We start from the raw sequence: 15,643 nt of genomic DNA, 5'->3' as shown, positions 1-15,643 counted from the left end.
CAGACACATTGGGATGAAACTGTGTACTCTATTTTGTAGGCCTACTAGCTTTAGTTCATAGTTCTAGTGTGACAACTAAATGTGGACAACAATTTAGTGTGGACTAAATGTACACTAAATGAAGAAATTAGGTATTTGTAGACTCAAACGGGTCATTTTCTTTTCAGCATGTACCCAGTGCAGTCAGATGGACAAACGTGACTATGTAGTTGTAATTAATATTAAAATCAAAATGTCAACTTCCAGCCCTCTTAACACACTGACTTATTCACCTTCAGCTGTAGTCTTTGGATACTAAGTCAGCATCTTGAATAACAGAATTATATCTGATGAATCTATAGTGATATATATGCATGTTCCAGTTTGGTTTTGCATTGAAAAGAATAATCTTGCTATTTATTGCTTCAGCTATTAATGGAGTCTGTTGTCAGCCATGGAAAAGGGTAGAAAATACAGTTTGTGAAAAACTGTCAATATGCTGTAGTTAGCTATGACAACAGAATATGGAGATAGAACGAATAGAAAACTAATGTCTTAACCGTGAAAATATCGATCGCCTAATATAACCCGTCAGATGGATTGAGCAATGAATATTTGTCGGGCTAAGAAGAAAACAGAAGTTCGCCCTTGCCCTTAAATAAACCGAGAAGCTAGTGCTGGTGCTGAAGCAAGGCGGCAGCATCCCGCCGCATCATCCGGAGCATCAATGAGCTAAAGCCTATTACGTCACTTTGTCCGGATCTGATTTGCTGAAGGTCATCGCTCTCAACCGAGCACGTCTTCTCATTCATTTGATTTTTTTTTTCTTCTGATCTTTCCCCAATTAACATATCGCTACCACCGGGGTATCTGTGGTTGTTGTACGAGGCGTCAGGATGGCAGAGAGCGAGGCAGAAACGCCAAGCACCCCGATAGAGTTTGAGAGCAAATACTTCGAGTACAATGGAGTGAGGCTTCCTCCCTTCTGCCGGGGGAAGATGGAGGAGATTGCTAACTTCTCTCTCAGGAGTAGTGACATATGGATTGTCACCTACCCCAAATCAGGTAAACAAGTGTCTGGGCCAGGGTGGGTGATCATTGAGCAGGGCATTGTGTTGTTGGTGGACAGTGTTGTGTAATGCGGCGGAGAGGGATTCCAGAAGAAACGGCGCACATTTGCATTTCTGCACCTGATGCAGGCAAAACAATAATCCCAGATATGCATTCATTTTGGAATATGTTTTTTAAACGTGGTATTTTTAATGTAGCGCCGATGAACGCACAGTAACTTGACGATATGTGTAATCTGCATTAATTGAAACCCTTTTAATTTGAATAGAAGTCTTGCAACATCTCCTGCAGATTGAAATGTTATTTTTAGGTTATTTTTATACGTACTGCATACAATCCATACTTAACCTTTATTTTTTAATAATAATAATAATAATAATAATAATAATAATAATAGTCCATGGGAAAAACAACAACATAAATCTTGCTGCAACACGCAGAACATCCCATGCAGTGTATCAACGCCACAGTTCCCCCAGAGAGAGTCATATACAAATCACTCGAGGTCTCTCAAGATTAAACATGTATTCGTAATAAAAATTGTATTTATTAGACAATGCACTGTTATGAATGTTGCTGTTTCACAAGATGAAACAGTTTCTGCAGGTGAAGTGAAGCGCGTCCATTTTATTTGTGACGTCGAGAAATGCAGCGAGTGTTTACGTGTGTTTACCAAGATACAGCAGTCTTTTACCCTCATCATGTTTCTGTTTTTTGTTATCACACATATCATTGTGCACGGTATAAATAAATACAGACATATGCACGCACAAATCATGAAGGATGTAGGGACCAAAAACCTTCCCAGGGTTTGTTTCAGGGCATTGCATCCATAAAGAACCATGAAGTGCTTACATGGGCATTATGTCATCGTTTTGTTTTGTGAAACTTTATTATGTTGGTGTTATTCTTTAACATACATGCTAATTACATATAATATATATTAGCATGTATGAAGGCCTTTCTGTTTGAAGTTGGTATATTGTTTGCTACCATGTCCACTGTGTGTGTGTTCATGTGTTTGCTGTGAATGATCCTCGCCATCATTTAATTATACAGAGCCTCAATTGATCTTTATACACATGTTGTTGTTTTTTTCAAGGAGGACATATGCCATTACATAAGTGTTTTATTTCTGTTTTTTTGTTTTTTGTTTTGTTTGTGCAAATGACTAACAGAATGATTTTATGTGGTCAAGTCAGCTTTGCCACTCAATTGTTAATGAACACAACTGACTTCTATAAATTGTCTACTTAAACATATAAAGTCCTCAATCATGTAAATCTGACATGACAAATCACTAAGTTGCTGACATGGAACTATAGTACACACACACACACACACACACACACACACACACACACACACACACACACACACACACACACACAAAATCTCAGCTGTTTCTCTCTCCAGTTTGTGCAAAGCTACAATTCCATCTAGCCATCAGTACGTGCATAAGCAACATTATTGACATCTTTTGTTCCCATGACATCCCAAGAAAAAAATGTCTGCTTTTTTGGTATGTTTTGTATGTATAAATCTATGCAGAATCTAATTCTCTCTTTTTATGCTAACAGTGACTCAACATATACATATTTCCCTCCATACCAAACCATTTGTTTATCATTTCCATGTGCAGAGAAATAGTGATAGAAACACTTTCCAATCTTAAATATATCCTCTTACAATGCCATACATGTGAAGGGTTAAAAAACACTATACAATAATTATTCAAGTAGAACTATTCAGGCCCTATAAATAAACTCTTCATGTACAATTCCTCCCTCTAATGTTGTTCCTTATAGCTGAAGACAAAACGTTGTTTCTGTCAGAGTGCTTTATTATTATATATTAGATTTGAACGTCTGTGACTCGACTGACTGGAACACATTAGTTACATGATATCCTAGTGTACTAGCGGATATCCGACACTTTCACTGCCTTCGTTTTTAGGATAAGTTTGGCTTCATAACTGCCTTTTTCAGTATGAAGTGTCATTTTGTTGTTACAATTCACACAATTCAGAATGGCAAAGCTGCAAGAAAATTTAGTAATTGCTGACTGTTTTGTTTTCACATTACATTACACCAGAATTATACTCTTTATGTGTACACTTGTTTTGACTGTAATAGCTCATAGACAATCAGCAATCAACACATAGGAGGCTAGTTACTAACAACTACAATTGGACCTCTAAAAATAAGTGAGGTGCGTAGTGTGTCATAATCTTTGGAATCCCTGGTCAACTTTGATCCCACCCAACATCAGTGTCACTTAACCTGTTATATACTGCAAATTAGTTAAGGATTGAGTTCAGCAATATCTGGACTACAGGATCATGCATTATCAATAGAGGCCCTGGGAACTCCTTAATCACATTAAGTGCATGTAAATGCTGGTTTATATGTTGTTGGTGCCTGTAAGAAGAGCAGTAGTGCATCCATGCATACAGAAAGATGAGGCTGAGGTCAGAAAAAGTGAACTCATAGACTGGGTTGACCTCGTTTAGCCGCTATTTCTATGCAGATGATTGTGTTTTTTTGTCGTTGGATTCAAGCATTTTTAATTTGCATTTTAAGCAAGGACTTTAGTTTGTGAGAAAAGTGCATTGAGTCTTTTTGGTCCCTATGATTCATAGCTGAAGCTTGCAAACTTACCCTGAGTTTACTGGGTGCATGACAATGGTTGTTCCTCCCTTAATTGAGAGTAAAAATTGAGGTGTGTTTGAGAGTATTAGGTTGTATGCATGTCATTTTCACTTAATTATAATGCCTTCTCTTGTTCTGAATGCTTGGAGCACATATAAACAAAATGTTGCCTTCCACTCCATTCCAGCACAGGATGTAGTTTATCTCAAGTCTTCAATTGTTTGATATTGCCCAAGACATTAAATTACAAACAGTGCCGGAGCCCTGAAATAGAACAGACTGCAACAGTGAGGGTCTGGTAGTGGTAATCTGCTAAATCGAATTGAGATTTCTGAATGATGCAAGATGAATGCTATGGTTTGCGAAGGTAAATAGATTAGAAGAATCTATGGAAACATCAGACTGCACTCACTTGGTCTGTAATATGCTTCTTTGGCAAAGCAGTTAAGAATTGGAAGCAGATTGACTGAGCATCATTAATCCTACATGGAACTTTTAACTCAGTGACCTTCTCTGCAAACTAAAAAGAAAAAGAAAACATAAACTGAATGGATGAGATATAATCCTAGTCTACATTTACCCAGAATCTAAATACCAGGCATATTATGTGTATTATCATTCAATAGTCAGTTTATTCAGATGTAGGATTTGGCACAAAAGTGTTGTTAGACATGTTTGTACACACAGGGGTCTTCATATATCTTGTGTGGCTGGGTGTTATTCATGTTAATTCGGATCAAACAGGATCCCAAAGGTGGAAGTATAAATGACAAAAGAGGTATATTCTTATGTATCTCCATATCACAGACATGAACAGTTTCGAAATCAGACCTTCAAAATATTGCTGTAGATCTTACGCTAGAGATGCATAACAGCAAGATCAGACACACACCCCGCCCTCCCATCCTCCCCCACACACGCACAGTTAACAGCAGTGATGTGGAGTCTGACAAGAGAGGTTTAGATATTAAAGATACAAGATGTATTGTAGAAAGAACAGTGTGACACAGAAAACTGGACAGAGAAGGAGAAAAAAATGCAGGAATATATATTCTTTTCTCCCCTGCCAACATTAGCAGAATGTGACTGTTTAGCAGTGTTCTGTCCGGGCAGGGTTACATATCCCACTGAAGGATCTGTACAAAGAGGTAGACTCCTAGGCTGCATCTCCTCTGGGGAAAATTAGAATAATTCTATAGTTCTACTGATGCAGCTCCTTCCATGACTTATAACAAGGCCAGGAAACGAATACAAACAAAGAAACATCATGGATCAAGCAAGTCTGTTTTGGTACAATGCGCATTACACAAATTTCATTATGTCTGTTTACTCAATCAGATACAGACCTCCTGCTGTTAGTTCTGCCCTTACGCACTCGTGGGCTTCTCTGCTGTAATGAATCTGTTAGCAAGGCCTGGCAATCCGTAGAGGCTGCCGTTCTCAAAGCCTTGCATTATTTGCTTTAATGCAGTTGTGGGCATGACTGCAGTACGACTTTGAGTGAATGCCCATTTTCTTGAACTAGTGAACAAGCCATTGATTTAATTTTGATCCGAATCCGGGAGGTCAAAAGCAAACAAAATTCAAGTCAAATTCGAGCTATTGTAAACGCATCCGTCCATTCATTCAATTTTGATAACTGCTTCTTAACTATTGTAAGAATAAGCCTATAGTTACATGACATTTTACCCATGGTCCATTATCATTATCAGTAAGATTTTCCAAAATAGCTTGAATGGGTCAACTCACTTAATAAGCAACTTCTATCCAACATATATATACACATTTCTGGCACTCTTTGACCTAATAGAAAGGGGTGTTCCTTTTATCAAGGGTTCTCAAATATGAATCCTTTTTGCCTGATAGAATCTAGCACCACATATTTGGTTCTTTCTGAAACGGCTGTGGGAGGTAGGGGAGAAGGCTGTGTCTCAGCGGCACAAGGCTTGCCTCATGTTTCAGATAAACCAGATCTGAGGAGGGCCTAGCAAACAGCACACTATACTGACAGATTACCTTCACGATACATTCCTCTTTGTTTACAGCCTTTTCCATAGGGGAAGAGCAAAACCGACTTAACTTGTTTGTTGTCATTTGCTTTTAGAAATTTCCTGTTCAACTTTGATTTCTCACCCTATCTAATTGTTATCCTCTGGATGCCTCTGCTATCTCCTCTGCAGTGATTGTTCATATTTGTATTGGTTATTTAGGGGTAAAAGAAAAACAATTCTCATCATGTCTCTGTCCTCAGCATCTCAAAATGGACAGGCGTTAAGTGAAACTAAAACCATCAGCAAAACATACATTACTCTTGAAGCTCAAAAGCAAAAACAAATACAAAATTGAAATGAACTTTGAATTCTTTATATTCAGATTTCAAGCCTCCCTGTCTGACCACTGAAACCAAATACAAGTTTATACTTGCGTCATCTGTGGGTACTGAGAGTGTAATGCAATGCATGAGATACTTTTAAAACAATGTTTAGATTGCTCTCTTATCATGTGGTGGCTGCAGTAATTTGTCAAGGACCTCAGCAGTTTAATGTCTTCATGCTTTGCTGCTGTGCATTGAAATGCTTAACTGAATATAATTATTTTGAGTATTTGTTATTTTCGAGGTTGCAATAATTTTCGAATGTACGTAGCTTGAAGAATAGATTAGTAGTGTGCTGTTTGTGAACAATTCGTTCTTTTTGAACACATCTGCAATGTCAATGTTACATTCAGCTCATGGTCCCCACTGAGTCATTGAGTAAGGGGGTGGCGGGTTTCAAGTCATAGACTTGTGCTATATAATGTTTGTTTTGCCCTTCTGGATGAAATTCTGCAAAATGATTAATTTAATTTTTCAAAGACCGAATTGTTAGGGTGCTGCAAAAGTGAGGTTGTTGGCTCAGAGTCGTTTAAAAAGCAGTCACTAGTTTGTTTCCACACATGGATCTAAGCTAAAGTTTAGCTCATTCTGATTATAATAAATGATAAAGTGTAAATCATCGCCCCTATAATGAGATGAAAATAAAAGCTCAATACATTGATTCAGTAAAATGAATCAAACTGCCCATCACTAGAAACAATGTTCTGGTTTGGGGCACTTTGGTTATATGCGCAGTTGGCAGGAGTCCAAGGACAGAATAGATAACTAACAGGATGTTCTTGAAGCTCGTACAGATTGTCTTCTTAACAACAGCTGAGAAGACTTTGTTCTTTGACAACATGTTACGTGTGTCATGACAGCATTGTATATGGGATCAGGAAGAGACAGAGAAGTGTTGGATATTGTTGACTCCCAGCACAGGAATCTTTGCAATTGCTTACCTATTTAACCTGTATTTTCTATGCACAGAACACATTGTTAATTGTTATCACGCTGAGTTTTCCACACAGTTATATTCTCTTACAATAAGAATGAACTGAAGCGAACACAATAACTAGATTTCAGATGTAAGCAATGTAATTTAAAAGTTTTAGTTACAGAAAAATGTTACAGGGTGTTATAAACCTTCCAAACCACCATAGAGTATAGCCCTTGTGTTGTTTGCACGAGGTAGGCTTTACTTTTTAAACAGTGTTCTGCTAGAACAATGTAAAGAATGCAATTCCTGAGCTTTAGCAGTGTAATTAATGGACTGCCTGGAAGGTAGGTTACATAAGCATGATTCACACCAGCCCAGGGTATGAGACACTTTTTGTAGCAACCAGGTTTATTACTTTTGTGAGTGGGAAGGTGTATGCATGAGTAGAGCAAGTGTGGCAAAACACTGAGTGAGGCAGAAGGCAGATCTAACCGTAGATCTAACCAGCTTATTGGACTTTTGGGGTGAAGGTGCGTACCTGACCCATTTGACATTGTTTCATAACCTGGGTAGGGTCAAAGAAGGGGCCATACATGTGTGTGTAGCTTGGCTAACAGCTTAGACAGGTTTCAGGTTTCTGAGGATTCTGCTCAAAATTGGTGTGACTGCGTTTGTGGGAAATGTCTTTTTTGGATTCTGCTTTATACTTAACATACATAATAATATTTGTTGATAATGTCAGCATATGCATAATCTTTTTATGCTTCCCCCGTATGGGAACAAATGTACTGCTTTGCAAAAATACAGTAAAGGCAGAGTTACAGATTATGCTTACAAACAAGCAAGCAAGGTGCCAAGTTCATGGGCATAGATATGTCACAGACATATTAGTTACACATATTAGTCCACAAACACCTCAGAAAGCTATGTTCAGAACTGACCTAATGAAGCACTTTCACTTCCATATTGAATGCACGTGGTTGTGTGTGGACATAGTTGAGTGAAGTCTAGACATGAACCAGACCCTGCTTGATCATTGCCAATTATTAGTGTGCAGCTCAAAGACTCAGCACACCATTCGGGACACTTGTTTCTCAAAGTTGTGCAGCTTTTATCGTGCTATTAGAAAAATGGCTGGAACCAATGGATCAGATTATAGATGCTAGATTTTGTTTTGTGTGTTAATGTAATAAATGCATTGCCAACACAGTCCACATTATAATGCCAGACTTGTCACTGTGACTCTTAATAAAATAAAAAATAGTTTAAAAATCACATTATTAAGATCTGTTTTTTACTAGGATGTTGAGTTGATTCTGTAGGGGAAACCAGACATGATAATGATTTTTTCCATGACTGTCCAGATCTAGAAAGGCTCAACATATTTTACATAAACTGTCTTGATAGTTTCACAGAGATGGGACTGACTCCCAGCTCTTGATACTTTCACCTCAAGCTGTACGGTAGAGCTGCTCATGGTGTATCTAAATTTGTTTGGTGTTATTTAAAGTGGGACAGTTCCCTGCAGGAAACAGAACAAAGGCACAGCAGCTGAAACAGCAGATGGCAGAGCCGTGCACTCTGTAAACCTTGTTGGTATTTATGCTGATATTTAGGGAGCACATGTTTACCTGCCATGGCCTGTCAGTGTCCAGCAGGCATTGCTGATCAAACCTGTTGTTGAGACTCTCACAAGGGAGGGAACCTGTTTGTTTATTGAAATTGTTTCAAAGTGAGTGTTTTCCTTTCTTCTTTCTACTAATCAGAGAAATAACATTCAAATCTCCTGTTTACTATTGGCTTATCAACTTTGCAAGGGTGCCATTAGCTTTCTATGCAGTATGAAAAATGTCTTGCTGCATGAATCCATGTGAAACGAACCATTAAAACAAAGTTACTGTCCTCATTCAATGGTACGAGCAACAATATCAAAAAAATTTTTACAGAGAAAAACATCTGAGAAGGACGTACAGTTATTAATAAAGAAACTAATTGCACCCACAGATACATGACTGTGTAGATATCACCTCACAAGCACTGCTTTTTCATTGGACACAGCCTCCTCCCAGATAAACACCAGACCTTTGCCTACTGAGAGGATTTCGTCCAATGACAAAAGCCTTGGCATTGTTTCACAGGGGACACCTGGAATATATTGACCCATCATGCTGTCTGACAGTAAGGCAAACAAACCTTGAAAAGTAAAGGGAAAAGAGGATAGGATTTCCAAACTGTTGCTGAGCCTTCCTTGACCACACAAAGGAATGAGACAGCATTTCTGATAAGCACATCCCTGCCTGACGAGAGACTCATGTGACTCAATTCATCACCTGTTTGGGAATGCAAAGACCACTATGTGCTTTAAGACAGTTCAGGAAATACTAGGGTGTCCTGTGATTTCTTTATTTTAAACCCACCTTATGTCATTTTAAGTTAGCTGTGTAACTGTGTTCTATGGTTTGTATAAACTAAAGAAAAACACAAAACTGTCCAGTCAATAAAGTTGTCTCTCTTTGAACATACCAAACAACATCCTTCTCCTGTTCGTCTAAGAAAGGCCCTAGTTGACCTCAGGTGTGTTGAGCCTAGCACTCAAGCCCTGATACACTAGCATTCCCTTCCTTAGTGTTCCTTGCTCTGTTCCCCTTTGCTCAGGGACCAGTCTGCTACAGGAGGTTGTGTACCTGGTGAGCCAGGGGGCCGACCCAGACGAGATTGGGCTGATGAACATCGACGAACAGCTCCCTGTGTTGGAGTACCCACAGCCAGGGCTTGATATCATCCAGGTAATATAGTCCCCCGCCTCCTACCACTCCACACTGATGAGAGCCCTCTCTTTGGCACAGCTTGGAGTTATTGATGAGGATACTGTGGGCGACAACCAGCCTGTGAAAGCACTTGCATTGTATTGTGTTGTTTTTCACATTTTAATGCTTGCCGTCAACCCCCTCCTCCCCCAGATATTTCCCTTATTGCTTCATCTGTATTCTGCTAATGTATGCACAGCACTAAGGGTAAATCAAGAACTTGGGCTTTAACAGGAATATAGTTTTCTGTGTAATGTAGGAAAAATGTTTCATAGAAATGTCTGTGGGAAATTTAGTCTTTACCCAAAGCAAACCCAAACCCTAACCCTAATCTGAATCTAAAATGATCAGAGAGGACAAGGGCATGCTCATTTTCTATTGAAAACACACTATGTGTAAAACTACAGAGGAGCTAACGACAGGATCAAACTAAACTTCATATCAGCAGACATGTAGTTGATTCTTTGGTTGCTCCCAGCGGTGTCAAGATCAATCATGCAACTCCTGGAGGCTCCAGGGCACTCATGGAGTGTTGGCAACCTTGTCTTCGACTGATAAGATAAAAATATGGCATGACTTATTAACTGCATGTTTTTGTATCGCTGTTTCAGGAGCTGACATCTCCCCGTCTGATTAAAAGCCATCTTCCATATCTGTTCCTGCCTACAGCCATGCACAATGGAGAGTCCAAGGTGAGGCTTTTTGAATAGGTATAATGGAGCTTGATACTACATGGTATTAAATGTGTGTGTCTAACATGAAAGCTATCACATGCAGACATCCTAATGTACTCCTAATGTGTAAGGAATCCGTTGTTTTGACTATTGATTTTTTCTTCTTGATGTTGTCTTTCTCATTGGTTATCAGAAGCCAAATGGTCAACAAGTCCATCTTTGAAGATAGATGTAATATGGATTTTGCTTAGCAGTTCCCATTTTTTGTTGTTTTTTGATTGGAAAAATTGTGTTTTATCTTCTTCGGCAATTGTATTTTGGCCATCCACCAATCTCAGGCCATTCACGCTGGTGCACCCAGGAGAGCACTGTTAGCTGTGAGCTGATATTTCTTTCTCCCAGGTGATCTACATGGCCAGGAATCCCAAAGACCTGGTGGTGTCCTACTATCAGTTCCATCGCTCCCTCCGCACCATGAGCTACAGAGGGACATTTCAGGAGTTCTGTCGCCGGTTTATGAATGACAAGTGTGAGTGTGAGCAGGACTGCTCTGCATGCCAGGACTATTATGTGGTTTGAAGTGTCCCATTTTTTCATTTGGAGGGGAAAGACTGTTTCTTAACTGTTTTTTCCCCCCTGTGTCACAGTGGGTTATGGATCCTGGTTTGAGCATGTGCAGGAATTCTGGGAGCACCGTATGGACTCCAATGTGCTCTTCTTGAAATATGAAGACATGTACAAGGTACTGAAATAACTATAATTTCTGAAAACAATATATAGTATAGTACTGAAATGCAAAATCTGTGCAGGAAATAAATATTATGCTATAGGGGGAAAAAAAACAATTTCACTTTTTTATGACCCGTAAAAACTGAAATGAATGTAGTAAAACTAGAAGTGTGGGTATTTTTCCCTAGTTTATCTTACATCAACAGTAATTAAAGCAGAAGTAAACACTGCTAGTGTAATTTGTTGTTGTGCAAATATGGATATACATTGATGTTACTTGTCTGGAATATTTTAATTGGTAAAACTCTACTTTCTGCAGCTAACACATATTTTCTCCTGGGACAGAAATCATTATTTTAAAGAAGGGAAAGTTCTGTTTCTGCTGTGTTGTTCTAAGGTGTTGACTCTGTGTTCCCCGGGCAGGACCTTGCGACCCTGGTGGAGCAGCTGGCCAGGTTCCTGGGGGTGTCTTGTGACAAGGCCCAGCTGGAAGCCATGGTGGAGAGCTGTAACCAGCTGATTGAGCAATGCTGCAACTCGGAGTCCCTCTCAATCTGCAGGGGTATGTCCCAGATCTCTATGCTCTGCTGCCATCAACAAAGGGGTGGACGGTAGTGCCAAGAGGCATGAGTATAGCTAAACAAAAGGCTTGTTAGCCACATTATGGTTGACTTATCAATACAGACTCTTAATAGATCTTAGATCAAACACAGTAGCCAATAATAATAATAATTATTATTGTTGTTATTATTTATTTATTTATTTATTTATTTATTTATTTCATAGCAGACACCCTTATCCAGGGTGACTTACAAAATATAAGAGCAATACAATCTGTAATATAATGATCTATTTGAATCGTACACCTTAAATGATGTCCATAAGGTTCCCCTCCTTGGAGTTGTTTTGCACAATGTACGTTAAGCATTGCAATCAAAACTCTACTTCTAAGAAAAAGCAGTACTAAGAATTCAGTACTTAAGGTTTTATATGTAACAATTCCCTTGTTTCTCTGTAAATTTCCAGCTGTAATGCTTAGTGAGTCTTTTTAGCCTTTGGCATCAAGAAGCAGTTGACTAACACTTTAAATTTGTGTTAATTGTCTGTTATTTGAGATTAAAATAACTGAGCATGACGGTAATAAATCTGTGTGGACAGCACAGAAAACAGTGCCTGCCTTTCATAAGGATAAGGATCAGAGACAATAATTATGACATACACTGATATTTCTTGTTGGCGCAAGAAATACAGTGTGCATGCTTAGCTTAGCTAATATAAATTGTGGAACTTTGCAGGAACAATAAATACATCAGTCAAGTGAAATCATTACCAAGGGATTAGAAACTCATTATAAGTATTATTATGCCACCTAGTGGGCAAAATTATTATTTTTAAATACAATCAAATAACTTAGAAGGGTTTATTAAGAAGTAGTATAAACCTATCAATATAGCATGAAATACCTTTCCATACTTGGATTCCCAAATGTTTAATCTGATGTAACTGGTTTCCAAAAACGTTCAATCTGAGGGGCAGTTTTAATTTTTTTTAAAGTATTATTGATATAAAGTCATCACATTAATTAATTTGGAGATTCAGGTATTTATATAAATGAGCCCATTGAGAAACATTTGCATGCAAGTTTGTTATTCATAATTTATTAATAATTTATTATGGATTGATTTATTTGTTTATTTATGAATATTATGATTACATTTTTGTTAGTTTTACCTTCATTTTTATACTTTCTGCTCTTCATGCATTTATTTTTTATGTATTCTTTATTGATTATTTCTTTATTTAATTTGTTTTTGTTAGATTTCCGTTTTTCCATTGTTTTCTTCTTTTAGTGCATGGATTAATTGAGTTGAAGATGCATTGACGATGGACCAATAGTGTGAAAAGGTCATTAGGGGCATTAAGTCATGCAGTACACATAGAAAAATCAATAAGCAGTCCTCCAGACAAGGTGAGTGATGTTTCTGGTCTGTAAGACATTGTGCAAAGTAAAGAAACGCTTGTTGTACATACTCTCAGACAATGAGGCAGAGCAGTCTTTTGCAATTACAAGGTGCCATTAAGAGAAATCAGTACCAAACAAAGATGAATGTGCAATTAATTTTTAACTGCAATACATTTTACAACAGTTTTAATTAACAAGATGCTGTTTAGAATCCCTGTTTAGTCTAGTGCTGGGATTTATCTGAATGTTTAAAAAGGAACAACATGAATCAGGACTGCACAGGCATATTTTAGAAGAAAAACAAAAACATTTAAATTGTATTATTATTTTATTTTCAATGCATGATTTCAGTGTTGTTCCATTGTGTGGATTAAGACATCTGTATACAGTTCAATTTGTAATTATTGTTTTTTTAGGAGAAATACTTTATTTCCTTTTTCTTTATTTGATCAGTTTTCATGCAGGCATCTTAAGCAACAATAAAATATTATGGGGATAATATATGTATTTTTTCCAGTCATCAGAACTGCAAAGTGTCTGAGAAATCTCTTGTGGGGAATCATCTTTGAGTCTAATGGAGGCTGCGTCACTTACTGGTTGGGCGACATCAATGTTACAAATCTCCTGGGTAGAATCAGAATGAGAAACTCCACCTGCTATGAATGTGGAATATTGTCTAAAAAACAGATTAAAAAGGACAGATAAATCATTGATCTCCATCTTTAGGTGTTATTTCTCAAATATGTGTTTATTTCAGGGAGAGTTGGCTTGTGGAAGGACATCTTTACTGTATCGATGAATGAGAAGTTTGATGCAGTTTACAAACAGAAGATGGGCAAGTCAGACCTCAGCTTTGATTTTAGCTTGTAAAGACGTCCTGCTGCATGCCACACTGGAAACCACAGACTTTTGCTGTCGCTTCCCAATGTCTTCTATCAACTCGCTGGATCAACTGGCTATTCCATGTAATTCAACAGCACCTAGATTTTCCGATAGAGACTTGTGGATCTCCAGTTGCTGTCTGATCTTAATGTATAATCAATCATTCATTCTTTCTGTTCTATTCTATTCTATTCAATTCTAATCACGTGATGGTATAATGGCAGAAACAGAAAGCTTTGTATAAACTAATGGCACTACCATGAATACAAATTCTCTGGAGGTACAATTTCTAGTCGTGTAGTGGTCTCCACATGTATTAAAAAAAAACTATATTTAACAGAACCAAACCATAATAAACAGTCAGCTTAGTCAAAGAATGTGCTGGAAGAATCTCAGGGTTCATCTGTTGTAGTGAAAAAGTGTAATGCTGAAAATATCCCCATCACTGAGACCTGTTTCTCACTACCTTTTTGGAACTGTTTGAGTGGGAAGGTTGACTTAGGAAAGCCAAAAAAAAAAAAAAACATGATTTCATTTGGAAAAGCAAATGGGCTTTGCATGTTAGAAGTGAATGAGGGTGTTTGTTTCTCTTTAAAGTGTTTGTGGTCAGTTTTATATTGACCACATTGCTGTCATATATATATATATATATATATATATATATATATATATATATATATATATATGTATATGCAGAGCAGCTGATTTCTTCGATTTTTTGTTCGTTCTGTGTTTTTGTTTATTTTATTCATGAAATGCAGCTATTAAAGGGAACATATCACAATCCTTTGCCCGTTGTGTTTTCCAGTTTTAACTATATCTCAGCCTTAACGCAGAATCGTTAAGGCAAACCCACTGACACTCAATGTTTTACACATCTTGTCATCTTTCCTCTGTAGGACTTTAAATAATAATGAAACATCTCCCTTAAAATGTAATTGAACCACATAAAAGAAAAAAAGTAAATGTCCAGGGAGGCAGTTGTGACAAAGTCCTGTAGAGGAACAGATGGGATGAGCCACATGTTGAACAGACCTTAGTTATAACTTTGGAAATGAGAAACTGAGAGAGGAACCTCATCTTTGGATGTATCAATACAATGGAGAGCAGGGCCATTCCCACATCAAAGCCTACTGCTATTCATTTGTATTGCTCCTGCATTGACTACCAAACAGCTTGTAAGTCCCCACCCGCCACCATTACTGCACAGTTAGACACTTTTGAATGTCTTTATTGTGTGGATGTACAAAGCTTTGGATCGATATCATGTACGGGACGTTTCAAATGGCATGACTAGAGTATAATAGCACTTTCTCAGTTATACAGTCTCTTTTACTGGCACACAGCTTATGTTATATTTTTATATTGTTTGGTTGTTGTATAAATTCCTATGCACTGTACTTTCCATGCTTGCTTTGCTGATTTATTAATAAAGATGTGTCTTCAGTCTATGCGTCTTCAAATCTTTCACTTCAGAAAGCATGCTGAATGGTGTTGACGTGATCTGACTTAACATATTATATATACTACTGGAAGGTAGTGTTACATGATAGGATTGTCAAACACATACTTATATCTGTAGATTAGGCCCGTA

General features: G+C 37.8%; 1 protein-coding gene across 2 annotated transcripts; it reads left to right on the top strand.

Annotated features, from left to right (window-relative positions):
* Nucleotides 1–664: 664 nt before the first annotated feature.
* On the top strand, nt 665–15,498 carry sult4a1 (sulfotransferase family 4A, member 1). 2 transcript variants are annotated; one of them, XR_010816847.1, is made up of 8 exons: nt 665–1,044; nt 9,650–9,780; nt 10,413–10,493; nt 10,878–11,004; nt 11,123–11,217; nt 11,628–11,766; nt 13,055–13,173; nt 13,925–14,005. XR_010816847.1 is itself a non-coding variant. In XM_066705264.1 (7 exons), the coding sequence occupies exons 1-7, from the start codon at nt 876–878 to the stop codon at nt 14,035–14,037; spliced, it is 855 nt and encodes a 284-aa protein (XP_066561361.1). In that variant the 5' UTR covers nt 667–875; the 3' UTR covers nt 14,038–15,498. The 2 variants fall into 2 exon arrangements, 1 of the variants encoding a protein (XP_066561361.1); XM_066705264.1 differs by lacking the exon at nt 13,055–13,173 and having other exon boundaries at nt 667–1,044; nt 13,925–15,498.
* Nucleotides 15,499–15,643: the final 145 nt, after the last annotated feature.

Source organism: Amia ocellicauda, chromosome 5, assembly GCF_036373705.1.
Source record: "Amia ocellicauda isolate fAmiCal2 chromosome 5, fAmiCal2.hap1, whole genome shotgun sequence".
Taxonomy (NCBI): domain Eukaryota; kingdom Metazoa; phylum Chordata; class Actinopteri; order Amiiformes; family Amiidae; genus Amia; species Amia ocellicauda.
The sequence above is the reverse complement of the archived record's forward strand: the minus strand, read 5'-3'. Positions and strand labels throughout refer to the sequence as shown.

Excerpts from the sequence above, each read along its gene's own strand:
- sult4a1 (XM_066705264.1), top strand. The coding sequence starts at position 876 with ATGGCAGAGAGCGAGGCAGAAACGCCAAGCACCCCGATAGAGTTTGAG. Across the intron at positions 1,045-9,649 it reads TGTCACCTACCCCAAATCAG|GGACCAGTCTGCTACAGGAG; the intron begins GTAAACAAGTGT and ends CCCTTTGCTCAG. Across the intron at positions 9,781-10,412 it reads CAGGGCTTGATATCATCCAG|GAGCTGACATCTCCCCGTCT; the intron begins GTAATATAGTCC and ends TCGCTGTTTCAG.